Below are 22473 nucleotides of genomic sequence, written 5' to 3'. Positions count from 1 at the left end.
CATTCATGTGCATTCCTTCCACCCTTCCTTACGATATAATGAAAAACACAACACATAGCAATTCCAAATGTACTGTATTTCTTGGAGAAATGTTTTTTCTACTCCGTTTTAAATAAGGCAGCTCAGCACAGATATAGCCCAAACAGAGTAGAAGTACAAAAACAAGATTATTAAACAACCACAACAGGAGGCGATTTGCGCAACTTCCATATGATTAGCCGTACCGTGTATACCCGATATAGAATGGGGAATAATTTAGTTTAGTGACTTATACGGAGGAACTTGGCATTGTTTCTGTGCGCAATACGCAACCCAGCACGGTTAGCTGACTGTCCTATTACGTTGTGCGAAGACAGTAACTCTTTTCCACTTCCTTCCCTTCCCATTCAAGCTACACCCTCGACGTTACAATCCCACTATCCTCAAACGGATCGTAATCGTCGTCCAGCTGGCGGTGTACCGCGTAGTTACCGCCGTCCTCAACAGCGGTAGCGTTGTGCATCATCTTCTCCTCCGGCAGGCTACCATCCTCCGACGGTATGTGTCCGTTGTGTGCATTCGGAGCGATGGCGGTGCTGGTGCGCTGCATCTTCAGCTTCTCCTGCTCGATAATGTATTCGTTCGTAAGGTACTGTTCCCGTTTAATCTGGTCTTGCAGTCGACCTGGCACATCCGGTATCGCCCACGCCACAACGATCTGCACGAAGCTAACCAGATTCTGGTAGATGACGACGAACGTTAGCCGTATCGCCAAAATTTGCCAGTAGATCGAGGGCCGCTTGTAGGGGCGGGCATCATCCGGTGGGTTACGGTACTCCGAGTAGCGGCAAATGCTAACGTTCGAGTACTGGCTTTCTAGGGGCGCTACGTGCTGCTCAAAGTGCGTAACATTGAAGTACGCAAGCGTATGGTTCACGAAGCCTTCATCCGTGCCGGTCGGGTTGACGACGTGCATGTACATCAGCCGAGGGATAAAGTTGGAGGAAAACGCTATGATAAAGGCCTGTAACAAGAGAAAATACGATTTAGTAGATACCAACGAATGAAGATAGGTATCTCGAAACAGGTACTTACACTTGCTATAACAGCAACCTTCCCGACGACGTGCATAATATTGTACCAGATGCCTAGATCGCGTACCCGCTGTGGCACTGCGCGTTTGTAGTACAGGAGGAACTTTTTCGCATCCAGCCGCGTCTCGAATACATTGTTCAGCAGCGCAAAGAACGGCCCCAGTGGAAAAGCCACCACAAATATCGTTATAAAACCGTATTGAATCACTGTGCAGGATTCAGGGTAGAGAACCGGAAACGAGAGAACGGTTTTAGGGGAAACCTTAGGCTAAAAAAAACATCCGATCAGTTGATTTACCCATTTTTAAATATTCGTTGAACAAACTCCGATCGTTCCAGTTGATGAGATTGAAATCTTTGGTCCACTGGTTGCAGCATATAAGGCGTTCACCGTTGTCGCTACCCTCAGCCTCGATGCCTAGTACGCTCCTAAACTCCTTGAACTTTTGCACCAGAAACGGTATCAGAATTTCGGTGATTGCCCCTATTGCCTGTTTGCCAACCATAATGATGGCCAGCTGGATGCACAGCTCCATCAGGCAACCGCCCGGGCTGCACTCTTCCTGCCGCAGGTGCAGTATGCGGTTGTATTTGGCCGGATAGCCAGGGAATTTACCCTTGATGAACGCGATGTAGAAGATAGAGCTGTAGTAGTTCACAAATTCAAAGAGGTAGATCTTCAGGTTGAGACTCTCGTTATACTCGGTCTGTGTACGGCGGTACTCCACGTTTGTCATATACACCGCGACATACTGGTAGGCGTAGGTGAGGGCGGTCGAAACGAGCAGATTGATAACGGCGGTCGTGGCGGGGAAAATGATTAGCTTGCCCGATACAGACCCGCCATCGCCGTATATGTTCCGTGAAGTCATCAGTGACATGCGGTAAACAACGATGCCGAACACGGCTGCAATAGTTAGTAAAATCTATGCGAACGTACGAGAGAACGTATTAGAAAAGCCTTTTTTGAACGTGACAGAATATTAGCAAAATATCTTACAAATAGGAAAATCACAGAGTAGCTACAGACGAAGCTGGGAAACTTCTTGGTCCAGAACGGCGGCGACGGTTCCTGCGAACCGGTGGCAATGTTAAACATTGTTTTCTTAATATTCTTCAATCGGGCCAGGTACTGCGGCCGTGGTGGCTCTGCCAGCGAGCAGTATTCGGTAATGCCCCAGCGGTGCTGAATTTTCGATGAATATCTCTTCCACATTTCGAGATACAGGGTAGCTGGAAAGAGTGTGCGAAAAGTGCATGAAAGTCGTTTCAAACCGCTCCGCATGTATCCAGTCCGATAGCTACCCCAAATGGACATAAAGATCGAGAAGACGATCGTCATTTCGTTGTCGAATATGTGCGCCAGCTTCGAGATGTTGCAGGTCGTGTTGAGGTACCAGTAGTCACAGTGCTCGTCGCACTGCGGGCACATGATCGTGCGGTTGTCACTGCAGATCTCCTGGCTGATGCGATTGTCTCGGTACGTGAGCAAGCCGTAGAAGAAGCATATCAAGCCGACCACCGACGCAGGTATCAGCATGTGTGTGTAGAAGCCGAGCCACGCAAAGTACATCGCAATCTTGACCCCGAAGTACTCCTTTATGTAATCCAGCGGCTGGTGCTTGATCCACTTGCTAATTGAAGCCCATTCCTGCAGCAGCAGTGCCCGTTGGCAGCTTGACTTGACATCCGTACAGCCATCGTGCAGTGGGTATGCATCCAGGTACACCTGATCCTCCACCAGCCGCCCGATGCCAATATCTTTCTTGTCATCCACGTTCTCGCTAAAGTACGCCCGTTCTAGGATGAAGTTGACGACCGCAATCCGTATGCTGGGCGTGAAGAAATTTGGTGCCTGATCGTTGAACAAGTACGGCTTGTCGCGCGAGTACTCGTACAGTAACCGATACTCGGGCGCTGCGAAGATATTGCGATCGATGATGACGAAGTTGAAGAGCGGGCGCCGGAACCACCGCACGAGTGTGCTCTGGATGCTAAAGTCCCGCATGATGATCTTGTCCTGATTGCCTAGCTTCTTCATTGGCATCTGCATCTTCATTATCTCGCAGTAGTGTGACAGCACTTGCTCCGGAACGTGAATCTTCACGAAGTGTATCCGCTGACAGTTTTCCGTTTCGATCTCCAAACCCTCGTACTCCAGGTTGCGCTGGAACAAGGTTCGCTTGGTGGCTGCCACCGGGTCGGTTTCTTCGCCATTGAACGCCAACACGTAATCGACGATGCGTTTCTGGTCCTGGAAGTATTTCCATGTCTGCGACGTTTCAGGGCATTTGGGGGAATAAAGGCACAACAGAGCCATAGGTTAGCAACGCGAAAAAAGGCTGTCTCATAAAAACCAAGCCAATTATTTTACGGTAAGCATCCGTAGCGCTTGCCATGGTTAGCACTATGCCTGATGTGTGGAAAGTTGGTGGAACACCCATTGGATTAGTTATTACATTAGTACGACATGTAATCGTAGGTGACAATCGTAGGTAGGAATGTATAATTCGAACTTGCTGAACTTGTTGAACGACAAATTTTAAGAATGTTGAAAAAATGGCAAAATATGTCGAAGTCGCATTTATCGCTATTGTTGGTCCAAGAAATATTGCTAGGAACAGAAAGTGTTACGGTAGATTGTGACACGGACGACCGTGGGTGGACTGTGGCGTGTCAAATGCGCCATTATCAAAAGAGCGCGTTTCGTTCAGTTACATTTTGAATACAAAGTAAATATACGGAAAACGCACTGCAATATACCACACATGCCATGCACACACATACGCACACACAAAAGGTACCGATTCCTTCCCGCGGCCTTTGTGATGCTGAGTACACCGGTTCTCCGGGAAAGGGCATCATGCAACTCAGCACATTTGGAGCAGTTTAGCAGTGGTACACGTAAAAAACAACCAAACATGAGCAGGGGCGCTCATGAATAGTGCGATGATCTAAAAATAAGCAAAGCTGTGTCTTCCAACCCGGACAACTGATCCTACCCCACCACAGTTCCTGTGCAGTCTCAGGCAGATTTTACACATTTCACCGCCTCTATCGCGTTCTGAATTTGCGTTTCAGTAAAGTTCAATATTGGGCCACTTAAATTCTTGCTTTGTTTCTTCGTGATGCAAGCACAGCTAGAAAACGAAAAATGTAACAAAACAACTTCCATCCAAACAACCGACGCTGCGAGCCGATGAAAGGCACAATGTGAACAGTGACAAACGGCCTTAAGAGATCCTAGACAAGAATTTTGCAAACATCTCCACGCCACATTAGCGGCAGCCCCCAGCTTCTTGGTGCATCTGGCTATGCTTCTATAAATGGCCTTTTTTGAGACTCCTACAATCGGCAATTCGATGCCGTTGCGATGCGTTTCATACGGGTTGCTTTTTGGCAGTATATGACGCTACGGTACGTAACATATGGTTGCACCTGCTTGATCATTCGCCGGGCATTTAATTAGACCCCCATGAAGAAGCTATCGCTATCGGGCGTTCTAGTTCAGATTGAAGGCTGTTCAGTTCGACGAGTCTCAGTTGAATGATTACAGAGCAAACTAGTTGCGCTAGTGATATCGGCAGCAACAGCAGCAGCAGCAGCAGCAAACAGCAGTAACAGTAACTACTGGATAATTCTTGCGGGGAAACTTCGGCGACTGGCGGCACGCGGATTACTTTCACTACTAGCGCATATGGATCGGAGCGACAAAAAAAAACCTTGCTTTTGCTACCGTTTACTTAACTTTCACCCTCACTTGACATTTATTCGCCGTTACTATCGTTCTAGTCGCTGTCGCCGCCGTGGCGATCCCGGTCTCCGTCGCTGCCGAATCCTCCCGCTGCGCCTCGTTTGCTGTTCTAGGCGATGTTGCGGGATCGTTAAGCACCATAGCTTAACGCGTTTCCCCACGATACGTCGCCAAACGATTCGCACTGGCTGCTGTTCCGACTAGATCGGTTACTTCGCTCGGTTTCTTCTGTAACACTTATGGCACAGTTACCGCTCACAGTTCTGGTCAAATCTCAGTCGCGATTTGCGATGCTTTGCCGGTTCCGTTCGCGCGACAGAGATCTGCCTCTCCCGGCAAAAATTATCAAGAAGAAACCAGAGCAAAAAAACAGCCCGGAGCAGGGTGTTAAATAGGGAGTATCTGGGATGCTGTTACAGCTTATTCCCTCACCATTTTAGTCTCTCTCTCTCTCTCATCTCACGCTAACAGAGGGAACGTAAGTTTCTCTCATGTGTGGGGAGCATGTTCTCGCACCGTCTAAAACTTTATATTTCCACACGGCCATATCTCACCTAATATTTTTTAAAAGGAATCTCTCCGAACCTATCATACCTCAATGACCTCTAATATGATGGACTAACAAACCACCGCCTCTCGCAAAACGCAAACGCAAATGATGAAGTCACCAGCCAGATGTGCGATCTTGTGCAAGGAGCAAACCTACCAAACGGCCTGTCGGACGTCGGCCTGTGCAAGTGATTGTCAGATCAACACAATGTTTAAAACATTGTTCGTCGGTTGGGCTAAATGTAAGCATCTGCCGCGCTGATGCTTGTAGCACAATGATAAATATAATATACTAGCATGGCTCGAACCGTTTCCGCCCAAACCGGAGGCAAAGCACAATCATCATAACGTATAATAACCTTGACCGGGTTGCGGGACCAGAATGTGGTCGCCGGATTGAGAAGCATAAACTGCCGGTCGTCATAAATGTGAACAGCATCGGTGGTTAGCATTGTGTAGTGCGTATACGTTAATTAACAGACATAGCTCTCCAGAAAAGAAAAGAGAGAGTGAGAGAGAGGGAAAGAGAGTATGAGATAGGCGAATCTAGACAAGAGAAGCAATTCGAGCAAGTTTGCTGAGATGTGAGATTAAAATGAAAAGATGGTACTTTTACCCGAGACTTCCACAACTCGTAGGTGACTATCGAGTTGGATATATCATGCTTAAAATCGGGTTGGTAATCGGTACGAAAGTGAAGATAGCTAGAGTGACTAGTGCTAGGCACCTGTTCGTTGTACTCGGTGCTAAGAACCGGCTTCAGTATGCCGCCGATAAAACCCTTCGCAGCGTTCGTCTTGGTGGCCCGCGGCGGCGGCACGTAGGGCATGTTTGACAGCCCACCATTATGGCGCGAGTCCTGCAGCAGGGCATCGGTGGTGGTGCGAATGCTGCTGCTGTCGACGCTGCCCAACGTCCGGTCTGCACCCGAGTCCACTGAGCCGAACCGCACGTCCTCGGCTGAATGATAGACGGTTTGGCGGGACAGATACAGCGACTTCCGGTTCGCACCATCCGAGTTGACCGACACCGCGTCGAGATAGATGCTTTCCCTTTCCTCCATCTCGTCGTCTGCTTCCTGGTACGTGTTGTGCGAGTGCTTGAGTTGATAGTGGCCGTAATGACAGCAGCCGGGAACCGGTGGCAGTCGCCGGTGGTACTCGTGGCTAGACGGGCAGTAGTAGAAGCTGTCAGTGAAGAGTGCGGTGGGCGCTGCGCACGGCAGCACAGCATCCGGGCTTTGTAGGGGTTGTAGCGGCTCGACTACGTCCTCGAATTCGCTTAGATCGCACAATACATCGTCCTTCTCGCCCCCCGCGTAGTCGTTGTCCTCGTGCTGGTTAACTGGAAAGCAAGTAACCACATTCAAACCCGTGCCATTTCGTGCCATGAAGTTCGGTGGAAGAATTAAAAAAAAAAGGAAAACAAACAATGGGTAACAGACAGTTGAGCTTTTCGGTATGCCATACCTCTGCAATACATGATTCCGATCAACGCGTTTCGGGCCACTGCGCCGGTCAGTGCCTATCGCAACGTATTCGAAGTTAAGTTTACAAATAAAGTACTTCACTTCAACAGCAATCAGTAGCTATCAGTAAAGCATTCATCACCACCGTAGGAACATTTCCATTATTACCATCTACAGCTATAATCGCAGAACATGGGACTACCCATTATAACAGCACTGCTTGGAAGTGCCAGCAGCTGTCGTCATTGGTTGTTGTGATTTTCGGGCCCTGGTACTATGCACCTATTTACAGAGACCTATGTTCAATTTCACAAAACACGAAACGTAAACCGAAACGTGTACGAACTTAATCCCCCAGGTGAAAAGACTGCACTGCCGTGCACTTGAACCATTTACACCCACCGCCTTCCAGGTTCATAGAGTAACGAAGTAAACTCCTCCTGATTCTTTTAGCCCAATAATAGTAGTGTAATTAGTTTAGGCACAAAATTTTCAGTAGAACTTTTGGTCTCCCGTTTGGGGTTTGCGCCTTAAAATCGATCACAAATAACCGCGCAAAAAACGGCACAATTACCAGCGGAGAGCCGAACCGCAAAGCGCATTCAACCGACACTGGGAGTGGAGTAAATTTGCCCAGCTGTGCCGCTCTTCTAATGGCGGCCAACGGGTCGTGATAGATTTATTTTGAGTTGTGGATGTGGATGCATGCATCGTTTATAGGTGAGCACAGGGTTGTTGTTGTTTATAAGCTGTATTTCGCTTTCGATCTCTTTCTCTCTCATTCCCTCTCTCATCCATTAAGCCACCAGAAAAACAAAACTCCCGCACAACGCTGGGCAGGTTGGGCGGAGTGCAGGGTGGCAACCCTTTTTCGTCGGCCAAGGGTGTAGGGTTATTGACAAGGCGCGGGGGGGGGGGGTTTAGAAGCGGGCTCGCCGGGTGTTGAGGTTGGTGGTTTGTGAGCTTTGGTGTTCGGTGTTTGGCGTGCTGCGAACTAACGGAAACGTGTTACGGCTGGTGACAGGTAAGCTTCCAAATCCCGGTTAGTGCGCTTCGTTATCAGGGGGGCCCGGTAGTGATATCTCAAATTTGCCGGGGCTGACGGGGTGACGATAAACTCCATTCAGTGGGTCACGCGTTACACCATGGGATATGGTAACCAGCGCCTACGGGCTTACGCGATGCGATAAGAAGGCCATTTCAGCTCACGATGTCAAGGCTAGCGGGATGGATAAAATGTCTGACACTTTTAAAATTTCTCAAATTAATACACTTGAAAAATGTTAGGCCACTGAATCGCAAGCCGCAGGACCAGCCAGGCTCAGGTTCCTCAGTCCGGCGAGTAAAAAGGAAGCAAATAACGATGGACCTGAAACAGTATATTTAGCTAATTGTGAGATAACTGGAACCCAGGTGGCCCAGAGACCGAAGAAAAATTTCCTCGGCCTCGCTGATGCCCCGCCTTCCATCGGTTTCCATTGTCTATCTGTGTTTGGCTCGGCTATCAAGCGGCATTGATTCACAATATCGACGGAAATAGCAAAAGAATTCTGTCACGTGTGTAATCAATAGTTTCGCCACGCCATCGAGCAGTAGCAGCGCCCAGTTATTGCCAAAATGTGTAGCATACATTCAGGGTTGCAGCGGCGCTAGGTGGGTTTGCGGTACGAAACAGCAAACCGACGCGACGAAGCCGACATTCTCCGGGAACCGAGCGAATTTGACCTCGAACTCGACCAGGCAGAAACAACAAAAATCGAACAACTGGAAGCGATAAAATAAAATGAAATGACGTTCGCAGAAGCGGAAGTTGTGTGCCGTGGGTATTTTCGGTACGGAGAAGCTGTGCCGCGGATAGGTGCGGATGACATCACACCAGTTCTCCAGTGGGCCATTTCATGATGATGATATCATTTCAGGAGAAACCCAGAGACACATCACATTTTATGCGGATCTCCGAGTCCTAACATAAACATAGGCATGCTCTCCGAATTATCCTAGGCACCTGCGCCTTACCTGTGGCTTTGCGATACAAGCAAACTATCCATGAATGGCCCGGTGCTTGGGGCGTACGTCGCTGGTATCAATTGTTGATTGATTGATAGGTCCTATTGAATGCACCGTACCGATCGTAAATGCCACTCTTCAGATACACACCAAACTGCGCTCTAATCGCAAACCGCTACCGACGGGACCGAATTATAAGCAAAACTGATAAGAACACACGATACGCGCCGCGCACTATAAATTGCGATAGCGATCGACAGGGACGATTATCTGAAACGAGAATTTATCTGTCGTTCCTTTGACGTTGTCCGCGGCGGCAGGCAAGTCATCTGCTAGCGGCAGCTGTCACACGGCACGCGCGTTTGTGTGCGTATCCAGTGTCCAGTTCATTCCAGTTTCTCCGGGCTGTATAGTAACCGTGGCACTCAGACGCACGGAAACAGCGCGGATACGTGCGAACGAGCAACTCAATAACTCAAGAGCCGCCGGTAATTATCGTTCAATTTCAACCCACTCCAGTTGCAATCACTAGCTAATGAGTACTTTACTTTTTAGAATTGTTAGTGCCTTGTCCTGCCGAAAACAACGATCGGAAAACATACCAGCCAGTCTGCCAGTAGAATAGAAACCGAGCATGTGGTGGCATATTGATCATATGTGGCATCATATGAAAGTATCTCGCAGAATGAAGCAGATTAGAATCAATATGTTTCAATCAATTTCTTTGCTAAAGTATCAAATTGTAAGTAAGTCAACCGCAGTCTGGTAGTAAATCTTTGTTACAAGAAATTGGAATATTTTGCTATAGAAACTAAATCATACGCGTAATTGACAAAACACTCGTTTCAACGAATTTTGATTGAGACATTCTTGTGAACTTCTATGGTTCGGTAAACTTGATTGCAAGACCATTCCGTTTTGTTTATCAACATGTTCCGTACCCCATCGTGTTTTATCGTCGACCTTATTCCATGTATTAGCCAAGAACGGCGCGGAAGTATTAACGTGACAAAACAAGGTTAGGGTTTTTAAATTCAAACGATTCAATTTCAAATGACAGCAAACAGAACCTTACAAATGCTCTTCTACACCGTAATCGCAGGGTTGAGGAGGACACTATCTTCTAGCGCGAAATTGAAGTCAGTTATGGTATAGATATACACATTGCACAGCAACGACAGTTTTCGCGTTATCATACTTGACTGGTTTACAAAATCAACACTAAAGTTAAAAAAGAGCTATATTTAATAGTTATATCTGTTGTTATGTTATGTAATACCTTCACTGTCTTCAGTATTGACCTATTGCCCATTTCGACGTGTTAACATTTCCCTGTGAGGGTCGCTATTTGCCGCTGACTACACCTGGATGCACGCTATAACGTAGCCTACGGTATTTAGGAATAATTTAACAAATCAAGACGCAGTATTAAAACACATTAGGTCCATAGCGACCCTGCTATTTAAAGGTCATCAGGAGGTACACGCGAAGGACGGACGCCCTGACGTTTTCGTTAAACCAATCAGGACGCAGTCTGTTCGAACACGCTATAGCGTGTACCGTGGTGTACTGACGACTAGACGTCACACGTCCCCTGGAACGGAAACGTCAAGCTCCTGTCGCAGTTCGCTCTCTCTTCGATATGTACATATGTTTGCTAAACGCATCAGTCGTAGAGTGAAAAAGTGCATATGCGGTTCGTTGTGTACAGTTTAGTAGCACGTAAGTTGTGATTTGTTTATCCACTTGTTTGCTGTTGTTGCCGTTTTTGGTGGGCAAGAGACCCGTATCGATGAAACAGCTCTCGTAAGCACTCGAGCCGCAAAACACAATTCATCCAAACGGTCGTTTTGTGTCAACATCAACTTAGCAGCCAGCCGCGGATATCGCGTTCGGATGTGTGGTCTTCGCGCTGTTGGTACGCGCTGTGTTTTTCCAACACATCGCCAACATGTTTGTCCTTTTGTCGGTAATTGACTGCAGGTCGCAGGGCAAAACAAAACCCCCCCCTCTCTCTTATTATGGAGTCGCTGTAGCCATGGCCGTCCGGTTAAGGTCACGATGGATGCAGGATTGGAAAGCGCACTCGGAACTGAGCCAAATCTGGCTCTGGAATAAGAGTTGATTGAATTACCATCGACAAGATGTTTGCAATTACGTGAATTGTTTGATACTTTCGCCTTGCCCTACATTTCCCCGGTGGTCCGTCTCTGGAACAAGGTCTCTAGGTGGCTGATTGGAACGGAGCGAACAGCTGGTGGGGGGATCGTATGAAATTCAAAAACCTTCTCTGCGAGGTCCGCTGCGCTCTGTAGAGGCCACCTGCAAACCTGCAACCACCTGAACAGCATGTGCGAAACGTTGATAGCTCCAGGATAGACATACACACACACATACACGTTTCACTCATCCTCTGTTTCAACCACTACGTTATGTCGAGCATAGAAAAAAGCAATGTCGTCATGAGGGAGGCGCCGCATAACGTTGGCGTTCGTGTGGATTTGAATACAAAAAGCGACATGAAACGCCGTTTATGCTGAAGGCGTTCATTACGCGGCTAGCGGTGTGTTTGTGTTTGTCGTTCAAAGCTAGAATCGCCCATCAGCAAAAGTGGGTCATGCTTCGCACTGTCATCGACATGCTTGGGATGCTAACGGTCGAACATACACGTTTGCTTCGAGGTTCGTCGATTGCGATTGGTACTCCGAAACTAACCAGCGAGTCAATATCGTTGCTGCATCTCCATCTCGCAACAGCAGCGTTGGGTGGCATAATGATGGCAATTGGCACACGTTTCTTCGCTGGCTCACGTTCGAGCTGGCGCGCAAATGAAGTGATTGTATAACTTTGCCGCTGCTGGAAAACCAACCAAGTTTCTACTCTCTCTCTCTCTGTAGGACAGTGGTTGGCTCTGCCAGCGGATGCATTCCCTGCAACTATTGCGACAAGGAAAAAGGAACACAACACATTTTATTGTACTATATTTGCAACGGCAAACTGAATTTCTATGGCCTCGGTATATGCGTTTCTGGTGGTTTTCATTTCCATCGGCACCGGGTCTCAAAATTTTTCGTTGCAATGGCACGCGTGCTCGAGCCCTCGAGCCAATTTTCATCCACCAGTGAAGCAGTACGGTGAAGTGAATGGTACTTTTCTTTTCCAACCATTTGCAAGTGTTTGCACCGGGAAGCTTTCGCAATGTAATTAAAGTCGCGCCCTAGAAACCGTTGATCATGCTGCACATATCGAGCAAACTTGGCAGAACGTTTTCGATGTGTGCCCCCTTTTCAACCTTCGCTGACGACAACGGGTGGTGGGGACCACGTTGTGCCGGTGGTAAGTGGGTCAGTCAGTTGACGGATGTTGGATGTCTCCGTGGCGTCACGTGATCGTCGACCCAGTCAACCGATTCGATCACCGCACCGCAAAATGTGCGTTTTTAATAACCCCTGCTTGCCCTCTCGGGGGTGATGCAATAAGCCGGTTTTGTTCGCATGGCCCTGTACGTGTCTGGAGTTTTTGCTGGAGATACAAATCGTTTCCCTAACGAACTTCGGTTCGGTTGTCCGACATTCTTCCGACAGCAACATCACTGCCACGGATGTGTTTTTGCCACTATCAGCGTGATCATGTGATGCCACACTCCTACGAAGATCCCCGCGATACGTGGGCACACGTAGGCACTCATCGAGGCGAACAAACATCGAGCTGGAGTGTATGTTGCTATCATATTGATCATCAGCCAAGCCAGCCATAACGTAATGTAACGGGAGGGAGAGAAAAAAATTTACGTGAAGCACACAAAAAATTGAAAAACGGGATACTATAGCTAACAAGACATACTAGGCCCCAACGTCCGTCTCCAGCGTTAAGGGTTGGAATGCTCGGTTATAATCTGGCATCTGGTCGCCGACTGACGATTGCGTTAATCAGTATGTAACGCGCTGTTTCTGAAATTTTTGTTTCTTGTAGTCTTATTTTACCGGTTCCGGTATGTTCACCTACCCATCAGTATAGGATGAGTTGCTAAGAAAGTATGCAAAAGTGGTATAGGCGGGTTACCGTTAGACGTCAGCGTCTTCTGCGACTTCGGACACCTTCGGAACGGAGAAGCGAGCAATAGTGTTGTTTGTTTTTGCTCCACCAGATTAACCTTTAGCGCTCCCAGTGGAACCCGTAAAGCCGGGCCTGCTCTCAAAGTTTGCAACCCGCAAATCGTGTTCTGTTCACGTGATCCATTGTTCGCGCGTTGCGGTAGCAGGTCAACGAAACAACCTTATACCCTAGGGTCACTCGCTACCGGGAGAACGTGGGAATTCGAATCTGTAACAGAGAGGCTCCACGGGAAACGGGAATGACGGTTGTCCAAAAAAATGCAGTTGAACATCTGGCTTAAGTTTCTCACCAAAGAAGCGAAGAAAACCAGAGAAAAGTGCTTAAAACGTATCCGTGAATGGGCTAGTTATTAGCAAGCTATTAACACCTGGAACAACACCGGCATCGCTAGTCATCCCGCTCGTGTACCGGTCAGGGTGTGAACGTGGGAAGCAATAAGCGACCCAGCGATTCATGCTAAATCTCTTTTCTAACAAAGAAAAATAAAAAGCTGGCAGATGTGCTCTTCCCCATATATTTTCAGATATTGGTGACAATTGCAACGGCCTGTTAGTTTGAACTGGTTTCTACCTGCTGTGTCGGGAGGGAGGTTTCCTCCCGGCTGCCAACATATCGCGCTTCCAGCGCGGCGTTTATGACGCATGATGGCCCGAATTGGGAATCAGAGCCCAATGCCTGCCCTCCCCCGTTGGCTTCGCTTTAATTAACTCCACTCCTGCGCGATCGCATTCCGGATACTGGGCAGACCAGACCGCTGTGGTATCAAAAACCAAATTAGAGGTTTTACCCGCCGTTGCCCGCCGATCTTATCAAACCGGTGGCCCAGAATCGTAAATATTAATTAAACTCTTCCATAGCCCCCCCCACCCCCCAACCCCTCTGTTATTCCGTGCGCCTTACTCAATTTGAGGGTCCTTTAGATAGACCCGCATGCGTTGAGCGATGCGCGCGCACCCAGTGTCGCAAGTGGCTCTTGATTTGTATTTATCTATATATGAAGTAGCGAGAATAGAAGAAGGGTATTGAGCGAAAAGGCGGTCATCCCTTGCACTTCTGATAACAGTACGTGCTGCTTCACTCAAGTCGCTCGCCAACTTCTACTAAGAACTTCCCCAACTCTTACGGTACAGGGTCTACTGTAGTTTTGATAGGATCCTATCGTAATACGGTAATAGTCACGAGCCAGCGCAAACGCGTATTAGTTCCAGAAATTAGTTCCAGACCAGCACACGGCCATTGCATAATCAGTAGCCAGGCGCTCTATCGGCCCATTTATATTGGCCCATGTATATATATATGTTCGCTTTATCGTGATTTGTCGCATTCGATTATCAGGATCACTCGAGCAACGGTCGATTGTGGATTGGCTTGGTTGGCAGTTGATTGATAGTCTGGCGGACCTCCGGGCCGCGGGTTTTGCGCACAACTGTTCTGCGTGTCGTCCGAGATACACTAGTTTTATCCTGTGCAAACCTGTGCGCCGGTGCACTACAGCGCAGAGACTGTGTGTGTGTGTGTGTTGTGTTTTATGGGGGTGATTTTAGTGTGTTCATGAGTGACATTTTAAGCTGCCATTCTCCAAGCGGGCCAACCGTTAGGAATTTCTCGTACTGCCCACAGTGAAAGCCCTTCAGGTCTGACGGTTGTGTTGGTTGTCTGTTTGTTAAGCGTGCTGTTGGTCAGCCTCTGTTGCAGGCAACCTTCATCCTTCCGTTCCTCCCGCACCAACGACCATCATCAGCAACATCTCCTGAGCACTGGAACGACACGAACCAAGGCACGGTTTACAACACGATCAACCGATACCGCTGCACACCAGTGTGCCCGCGACCACACAGAACCACAATTGCCAATTACTTCGTGTACTATTGCCCCAACAACGACGACGATAGCGACGAGCAGCAAATATCAACCGCGTGTTGCAACCGCGGGCATCGTTTGTCACTAGCTACGAGTGGAACCGACCGGACTGGCCGCAGTTATCGTTCAGCGCCGATCGACGCAGAACCGACGTCGACACAGTTAGTTGCACAGCAACCACCTAGCAAGATGAGCATGAGTAAGTGGTAGCCAGTGAGTATGGAGTAGTGTCGCCGTGCCTTATTGGTTTCAAGTACTTTTTACAGAACGTTCAAAGTGGTTCAAAGCCTCAGCTTAAATCCTCACCCCAAAAAACTTATGTTTGGAATTTTCATTTGATAAGCTTCCAAGCGTTTGTCGGAGTTAAACACGAAATGAACATAAAACGCGATCGTCACGTTCCATGGTTCATCACATGTTTTTTTCCGGCTTAGGTTCATACACCGAGAGCAGCTCGGAAGAGGATGATCTTTCACCCCGCGACAAGGTTCAGCAGAACTCGAAGGGATTTGCCGATTTTTGCGTTCGAAATATCAAGCAGCATGCGTTCGGGCGGCACGAGATCGAGATCGCCGAGCAGGAGATGCCCGGAATCATGGGACTACGCAAGCAAGCGCTCGACGACAAACCGCTGAAAGGTGCCAACATCGTCGGTTGCACGCACATCAACGCCCAGACGGCCGTCCTGATCGAAACGCTCATCCACCTTGGCGCGAACGTTAGATGGGCCGCCTGCAACATTTACTCCACACAGGTAGGTGCCTCTGGAGGTTCATAACGATGGGTAACGTGACGCGTGCATGCCAAAAGGGTTGCGCCACCGTGGCTCCACATCGGTAGTATCAATCATTGTTCTTTGCACAGTTGTCGTCGTGAGGAAGAGTTGAAAAGCGTGACGCGTTTGCATTTTGCGTGTTTGCTTCGCACGCCTGCACAGCTCGTGCTCACAGGTGTCTCCGGGGGCTTAGGGTGCCGCTAGGTAAGATCGGGAAGGTCGATGGAGACAGATAACGTGCGATAGTGTCTCCGAATGGCCACTAAATGGGACGGTACCGATGGAAAAGATAACGTTGGATGCGACGCGTGTCTTGTCACAGTACATTTTCCCTTTTTCCACAGCACTTTATGATGTGTGGTGTGGTCATAAATGTACGAGCGAAATAGATAAAGAGAGTCAGTGTCTGAGTTTTCAGTTGGTGGTAGTTTACGTTTTACGATTCACTGTACCACGGATGGAAATGGTGGGTAATGGTGGCAAGAATCGCGAAGCAATGTTTATCCCTGTACAGGCACGCCAACATATTCCACGACGCTTCCTATACGCTTCGAAATATTATATAGGGTGATTCATTAAAGACACATGTTTTCATAAAACAGAAACGGCTTAATATTTTTCGATGCTTTAAATTTTATTCAAAAGGTTCAGGAGACCTTCACGTTTAAAGCTGTTTGCTTCATGGAAACGTGAAGGCCGGATATGATTAACGTGACGTTTGCCACGTGGTGTTGTTTTTGCTTGGCGTGTTTTGTGCTTTAGATCCGGTTCTCTTTTAGGGTAGAAAGATGATTGTTTCTATTTGTACAATCTTGTTGCCATATTTATTTGTTTGTTTGTTGTTTTCTCCACAGAACGAGGTGGCGGCTGCGCTAGCCGAAAGTGGAGTGCCCATATTTGCGTGGCGTGGTGAAATTGAGGAAGATTTTTGGTGGTGCATCGACAAATGTGTCCACGCCGAAAACTGGCAGCCTAACATGATCCTAGACGACGGTGGCGATGCGACGCACCTAATGCTAAAAAAGTATCCGGTTATGTTCAAGATGATCAAAGGCATCGTAGACGAGAGTGTGACAGGTGTTCACCGACTGTATCAGCTGTCGAAGACGAGCAAGCTAACCGTGCCGGCCATGAACGTGAAAGACGCCATCACCAAGACTAAGTTCGACAGTCTCTATAGCTGCAAGGAATCCGTTATCGACAGGTAAATACGGGAGCCGCTCGAGAAGGGTGAGGGCATTCGTCTATATTTTGTTACTCTTTAGCCTGAAGCGCGCAACGGACATAATGATTGGTGGTAAGCAGGTGGTGCTGTGCGGTTACGGAGAAGTTGGTAAAGGATGTGCCCAAGCGCTCAAGGGTCTTGGCTGCATCGTCTACGTGACTGAGATCGATCCGATCTGTGCGCTGCAGGCGTGCATGGATGGGTTCCGCGTGGTGAAGCTCAACGAAGTGATTCGGACGGTCGACGTGGTTATCACCTGTACTGGCAACAAAAATGTTGTAACGCGCGAGCACATGGACAAGATGAAGAGCGGGTGCATCGTGTGCAACATGGGCCACTCGAACACAGAGATTGATGTAAATAGCTTGCGCACATCGGAGCTGCAGTGGGAGAAGATGCGTTCACAGGTCGATCACATCATATGGCCTGGACCGGACGGTAAACGCATTATTCTGCTAGCCGAAGGCAGGCTGGTGAACCTGTCCTGTTCGAGCGTGTCTTCATTTGTGGCATCCATTACCGCCGCCACCCAGGCACTCGCCCTCATCGAACTGTTCAATGCGCCGCCCGGGCGCTACAAGGCCGACGTTTACCTATTGCCGAAGAAAATGGGTATACTTCGTTGCACTTTTTCCATCCACTGTTGGTATATTTTTTGGTTTTGTTTTCAATTCGATACACCTTGCGCTTGCAGATGAGTACGTGGCGAGCTTGCACCTGCAGACGTTAGATGCGCACCTGACGGAATTGACCGACGAGCAGGCTCGGTACATGGGCCTCAACAAGGCAGGTCCCTTCAAACCCAACTATTACAGGTATTAAATGTGGCGAACGGCATCGTTGGTAAGAGATGAAAGAAGCTTCATGCTGAAAATCTCTCAAATGATAATAACAACAACGACATCGTCGTGTGTCGCCGATGGTGCTGTGTTGCTCCATTACTTCGGCCTTTGCAACCCATTATTCTAAGCCGCTGATCTTAGACGAATGAGCAACTGCAGACCACCATTATGCTAGGTTTATGCATCCGAAACGGTCACAGAAGGAAAAGAACACAAGATGTCCTTCTACTGCACAGTGAACCGTAGGAGAGGAAAAAGTGTCAAAGAAAAAGATGATATTTTATTAAATTCATCCGCTGATGGAAAAGCTGATTGCAAGATTTATTATGTTCGTAGTTTGTTTGACAAATTTTCATACTTACCACATTTCACTTAATACCGCGAACGCGCCATAGCCAAGGTGCGCGAGCCTCGGTGAAACTTTAATGAATTTCCTTATTACATTATAAAGTAAACAAATGAAATCGAAAATAAAACAAATGAAAGCTACACACATACACACTTCCAGAAGAAGAAATATTAATTACCAGTATTTAGAAGCTGTAGATTATAGGATATGTATGAGTAGCCCAGATTATGTATGATTGAATTGAAGCCTTACTGAAAACGCTATTTAACAATAAATCTCGCATCCACGAGCTAAGCAATGTCACGATCAAATGTAGACGAATAAAGAAATTGTGCTTTGTTCACTAAGAAGCCACACTGTAAGATATACTATCTATTGCAACACGCTACGTTCGAGTTTTATCGCGATTCAGGTTTTCTTTCTCATTTCCCCCTTGCAAACGTTCCATTAAAACATGGTGAAAGAAGTACCAAGTAGTTTCATTCAGCTGCGGCCGTTGAAGTTGTTAGAGACGCTTGACATCGTGATTGACTTAGGAAGAGCTGCATTAGTACATACTTGCGACACCTAGAACCCGCTCTTCTAGGCGAGACGATTTGATGTTTGAGCTATTTTCAATTGTTTCGTTTGACTTGCATACAGGAGAAGGAATAGAGAAGATACATTTAGTAAGAAGATATGGAAATGTAGAAAAAGTTAAAGCACGGCAATGAAGTTATTCTGTTCTATTCGATTACGTACAATACCGACATAAATGCTGTATTTTGCACCTGTTCAGGAATCTGTGCTTTCAGATTGAAAAAAGAAACGATGAAAACCGTTTTTCTTTCACAATTTACCCTAATGTTTACCGTTTTTTTTAATTACCCTTTGGCGGAGTGGTTCAATGGTTACACGCTTTCTGCGGTAGTCTTCTAAACGAAATTATTATAAGACAAGTAGAAACGCGCGAAGCACAGGAACTTAGCGTCCGAGGCCCGCATACCCACACACGATACGTATATCCTTTTTGGCGAACGAATTGCAATAAAACAAATGAACTAGTTTTAAATGGTCTAATATGGTACATTTTTTTAATTTTAGAAGAACGGACTGCGCCGCATTTATAATATATTACTTATTCGAGATTATTTGATCTATTTTACACCATTATTACATTTCGTACTACATACACACTTTTTTCTGACTGGAGAATGCATTAAGATTCAATACTGTGAACCTTTGTGTTCCTCGTAAAGAAAGTAAATCGGCACCCGGCCGTAGCTACCCATCTCGACCAGCTCGGTATGCCGGATGAGAAAGACTGCTGCCAGCCCGTAAAAAAGTGGCGGTATGCCCAGATTTACTACTTTGATACAACGGAAAAAGTAGTCGTCGAGGGTCAGATCCTGAATGGGGCGCTTGGTACAGTGGTACTTCATGTAGGGAAAGCATCCAGTCCGCAAGATATGGTAGTTGGTGCCGGTATCGAGGGTCCAGTTGAAGTGCGACCTACCAAATTGATCGTTTATTACGTCACGGTGCTAGAAATAATATATTTTTATTTCAAATTTAAAAAGAAGTCAGATGTATAAGATGTAGCATGTTGGATGAACTCGTTCAAACTAAGCGTTGTTTCTAAACTTGCCTTAATGAAGTAAGACGTCCATGGTGGCTCGTTGCACTGCTTTAAGTAGGCAGTTAACACCTCGGAAGCTTTCGGTTTGTCGCCAACATTTAGCACTAATTTCCCAGGAACACGCATCCTATGTTTCGACGATCCAAACAATCTAAATGTGAAGGAAACGCGTGCATAGTACCTGCAATTTTGTTTGTTAACGGCGGATATTTAGTACTATCACAAACGGAACACGCAGTCAATTTTGCAGATTGATCAATTGCAGAGGTCGATTGAGCCATGCAACAGAAATGGCCCTTTTGTAAGGCAAAAACAACCGTACTTTTTATTCTCGATTTATTTATTATTAGTTAACACTCGTTTCATTTGCTTCGAATTCGTTCGTATTTTCGCTTTTTTATCATTTGTTTCATTGTATCATTTGTATATTCTTCACTCGCCAACCTTCCGTATTTCATTTGCTTCATTCTTCTTTTCATGCTGATTTTCGCTTTTTTATCATTTGTTTCATTGTAACATTTGTATATTCTTCACTCGTCAACCTTCCGTATTTCATTTGCTTCATTCTTCATTTCATGTTGAAAGCTGATCTTGATTGCTGATTCAACGAGGAACGAGAACCGATGGACCGTTCTCCACCGAACCACAGCGACGCGAGAGTGTGTTGTGTTTCCGGGCGCTCGGAAAAATGATGAAAAACATCATGGGCTTGCTCATGATTAGCGATCGATTTCTCCGAACACGACATCCAGCGTACCGATGATGGCTACCACGTCGGCCAGCATGTGGTGACGACCGATCTTGTCGAGGGCTGCCAGATGTGCGAAGCCGGGCGCCTTGATCTTGCAACGGTACGGCTTGCTGGAACCGTCCGCCACTAGATAGATACCAAACTCGCCCTTCGGTGCTTCGACCGCGGTGTACGTTGTCCCCGGTGGCACCTGGTATCCTTGCGTGAACAGCTTAAAGTGGTGGATGAGCGCCTCCATCGAGTGCTTCATTTCGCCGCGCGATGGCGGTGTTAGTTTGGCGTCATCCGTCTTGATCTCGCCGGCCGGCATTTGATTGAGACACTGGTCGATGATGCGGAGCGATTGACGCATTTCTTCGATACGGCACAGGTACCGATCGTAACAGTCGCCCTTGGTACCGATCGGCACGTCGAACTCTACGCGATCGTACGCATCGTACGGCTGTGACTTGCGCAGATCCCACTTGATGCCGGAACCGCGCAGCATGACACCGCTGAAGCCATAGTTGAGTGCATCCTCGGCTGACACGATGCCGATGTCAACGGTACGCTGTACCCAGATGCGATTCGTGGTCAGCACGTCCTCTACTTCGTCCAACCGTTCGCCAAACTTGGACGCAAACTCGTATATATCGTCAAGTAGCCCGAGGGGCAGGTCCTGGGACACACCGCCCGGTCGGATGTAGGCCGCGTGCATACGTGCACCAGAAACGCGTTCGTAAAATTCCATCATTTTTTCGCGCTCCTCGAACAGCCAGAAGAACGGTGTTAGCGCGCCAACGTCCAACGCGTGCGTCCCGACCGCCATGATGTGGTTGAGGATGCGGGTAATCTCACCAAACAGCACCCGGATGTACTTGGCACGCAACGGAACATCGATGTTGAGCAGCTTTTCGACGGCAAGCGAGTAGCACTGCTCGTTGCACATCATGGAGACGTAGTCGAGCCGATCGAAGTACGGCAGTGCCTGGGTGAAGGTTTTATACTCAATCAACTTCTCGGTTCCCCGGTGCAGCAGCCCGATGTGCGGATCCGCCCGCATCACCGTTTCGCCGTCCAGTTCCAGCACGAGCCGCAGGACACCGTGCGCCGCTGGGTGCTGGGGCCCAAAGTTTAGGCTCATGTTCCGAACCGTCTTCTCCACCGGGGCGATCTTGCTATTCCACGGTGGCAACTTCCAGCGGGATGTTACTTCGTCCGGGTACATGACCGGACCTTTGAACTGGTCAATAAATTCCTCGTCCGGGAACCATTTGCCCGCGCCACGCACCGGCTGTACATTATGTAAAGCGGCCGCGCTCTTCAGCAGGCCGCTGGTTACATAAACGTTCAAGTTGGCCCGCCTAGCCACCGTGTTTAGCACCGAGAATGCCATCCTTGTGCCGCGTACGTTCGCGACTCGGAAAAGGCTGGATAATCGACCACCGGGGGGGTATGCGAACGAACGAACGGATTACAACACTCCGCGAATACGTAGCCCCTCGATCGGCTAGATGAAGTTTACTTTTTCCCCTGTCTGACAGAAACGAGAAAAAATGGTTTTGCTTTCTTTCCTCTCCACACGGTGTTATTGTATGTCAGCTGTCAAACGAAATACGGGTGTAAAGCGCAACACGAGAGGGGCTCGGGGCACGACAAGGACAGTGGCTGAGACAACAGTCGAGAGGCGAATTTGAAGTCGGAAATCGGCGGACACCTGCCAGAGTGGTGTGAAATAATGTATGTATATGTATCCTATGCCATTTTTGTTGATGAATCATAGACACTTTGAGCGATCAGGCTCCAAAAGAAGACTCCTTCAAAGCCTATACTGCGAGAGAATTGATAGATGCACCCATTACGACGTAGAACTTACCTGCCTGGGTCGCTGCCTATATAACGTTGCATAATGGTACACATTCTACAAAGTTGCCTATACTGGTAACGTCTCACCCGGCCATCTATAACATCGCTCCGGTTTCAGCACCATTCCGAGAGAAACATTTTTGTAGAGCTTGTTTGTTCATGACAACCTTGAATCAACCGTACCCCTCGTAATGTCAAACCACCGCGTGTGGTCCAATACATTCAGTTGCACGTCCGCCAC

General features: G+C 47.8%; 4 protein-coding genes across 9 annotated transcripts; 1 reads left to right on the top strand and 3 right to left on the bottom strand.

Annotated features, from left to right (window-relative positions):
• Positions 1-78: 78 nt before the first annotated feature.
• On the bottom strand, positions 79-7107 carry LOC128274060 (anoctamin-5-like). 2 transcript variants are annotated; one of them, XM_053012156.1, is made up of 8 exons: positions 7013-7107; positions 6846-6940; positions 6104-6720; positions 2379-3345; positions 2074-2306; positions 1372-1999; positions 1075-1280; positions 79-1003 (listed from the first exon to the last, which is right to left on the bottom strand). In XM_053012156.1, exons 2-8 carry the CDS (start codon positions 6856-6858, stop codon positions 392-394), a joined length of 3276 nt encoding a protein of 1091 aa, XP_052868116.1. In that variant the 5' UTR covers positions 6859-6940; positions 7013-7107; the 3' UTR covers positions 79-391. The 2 variants fall into 2 exon arrangements, with proteins under 2 accessions (XP_052868116.1, XP_052868108.1); XM_053012148.1 differs by lacking the exon at positions 7013-7107 and having other exon boundaries at positions 6846-6962.
• Positions 7108-10185: 3078 nt separating this feature from the next.
• Positions 10186-19071, top strand: LOC128271057 (adenosylhomocysteinase-like 1). Of its 5 annotated transcripts, none has more exons than XM_053008508.1 (6): positions 10186-10243; positions 14636-15026; positions 15262-15581; positions 16457-16806; positions 16868-17439; positions 17522-19071. In XM_053008508.1, the coding sequence occupies exons 2-6, from the start codon at positions 15017-15019 to the stop codon at positions 17647-17649; spliced, it is 1380 nt and encodes a 459-aa protein (XP_052864468.1). In that variant the 5' UTR covers positions 10186-10243; positions 14636-15016; the 3' UTR covers positions 17650-19071. The 5 variants fall into 5 exon arrangements, with proteins under 5 accessions (XP_052864468.1, XP_052864453.1, XP_052864483.1 ...); XM_053008493.1 differs by lacking the exon at positions 10186-10243 and adding an exon at positions 10504-10573; XM_053008523.1 differs by lacking the exon at positions 10186-10243 and adding an exon at positions 10504-10573 and having other exon boundaries at positions 14636-15040.
• LOC128271094 (uncharacterized protein C15orf61 homolog) lies at positions 19069-22354 on the bottom strand. Its single transcript, XM_053008534.1, has 3 exons — positions 22243-22354; positions 19646-19817; positions 19069-19541 (listed from the first exon to the last, which is right to left on the bottom strand). The coding sequence occupies exons 1-3, from the start codon at positions 22284-22286 to the stop codon at positions 19224-19226; spliced, it is 534 nt and encodes a 177-aa protein (XP_052864494.1). The 5' UTR covers positions 22287-22354; the 3' UTR covers positions 19069-19223.
• LOC128271046 (NADH-ubiquinone oxidoreductase 49 kDa subunit-like) lies at positions 19928-22203 on the bottom strand. The gene has a single exon (XM_053008482.1). The coding sequence runs from the start codon at positions 21760-21762 to the stop codon at positions 20356-20358; it is 1407 nt and encodes a 468-aa protein (XP_052864442.1). The 5' UTR covers positions 21763-22203; the 3' UTR covers positions 19928-20355.
• Positions 22355-22473: the final 119 nt, after the last annotated feature.

The sequence above is a fragment of the Anopheles cruzii genome, chromosome X, assembly GCF_943734635.1.
Source record: "Anopheles cruzii chromosome X, idAnoCruzAS_RS32_06, whole genome shotgun sequence".
Lineage (NCBI taxonomy): Eukaryota > Metazoa > Arthropoda > Insecta > Diptera > Culicidae > Anopheles > Anopheles cruzii.
Note: the sequence above shows the minus strand (reverse complement) of the source record. Positions and strands in the feature narration are given on the sequence as shown.

Bases quoted from the DNA above. Each gene is read 5' to 3' on its own strand.
- LOC128271046 (XM_053008482.1), bottom strand. From the start codon at position 21,762: ATGGCATTCTCGGTGCTAAACACGGTGGCTAGGCGGGCCAACTTGAAC.
- LOC128274060 (XM_053012156.1), bottom strand. The intron at 2,307-2,378 runs GTAGCTATCGGA...CACTCTTTCCAG, and splicing joins GATCTTTATGTCCATTTGGG to CTACCCTGTATCTCGAAATG. The intron at 1,004-1,074 runs GTAAGTACCTGT...CTCTTGTTACAG, and splicing joins AGGTTGCTGTTATAGCAAGT to GCCTTTATCATAGCGTTTTC.
- LOC128271094 (XM_053008534.1), bottom strand. From the start codon at position 22,286: ATGTGTACCATTATGCAACGTTATATAGGCAGCGACCCAGGCAG. The intron at 19,818-22,242 runs GTAAGTTCTACG...ACAAAATTGCAG, and splicing joins ATAGGCAGCGACCCAGGCAG to GTACTATGCACGCGTTTCCT. The intron at 19,542-19,645 runs GCAAGTTTAGAA...TATTATTTCTAG, and splicing joins GGACGTCTTACTTCATTAAG to CACCGTGACGTAATAAACGA.
- LOC128271057 (XM_053008508.1), top strand. The intron at 15,582-16,456 runs GTAGGTGCCTCT...TTTTCTCCACAG, and splicing joins GCAACATTTACTCCACACAG to AACGAGGTGGCGGCTGCGCT. The intron at 16,807-16,867 runs GTAAATACGGGA...GTTACTCTTTAG, and splicing joins AAGGAATCCGTTATCGACAG to CCTGAAGCGCGCAACGGACA.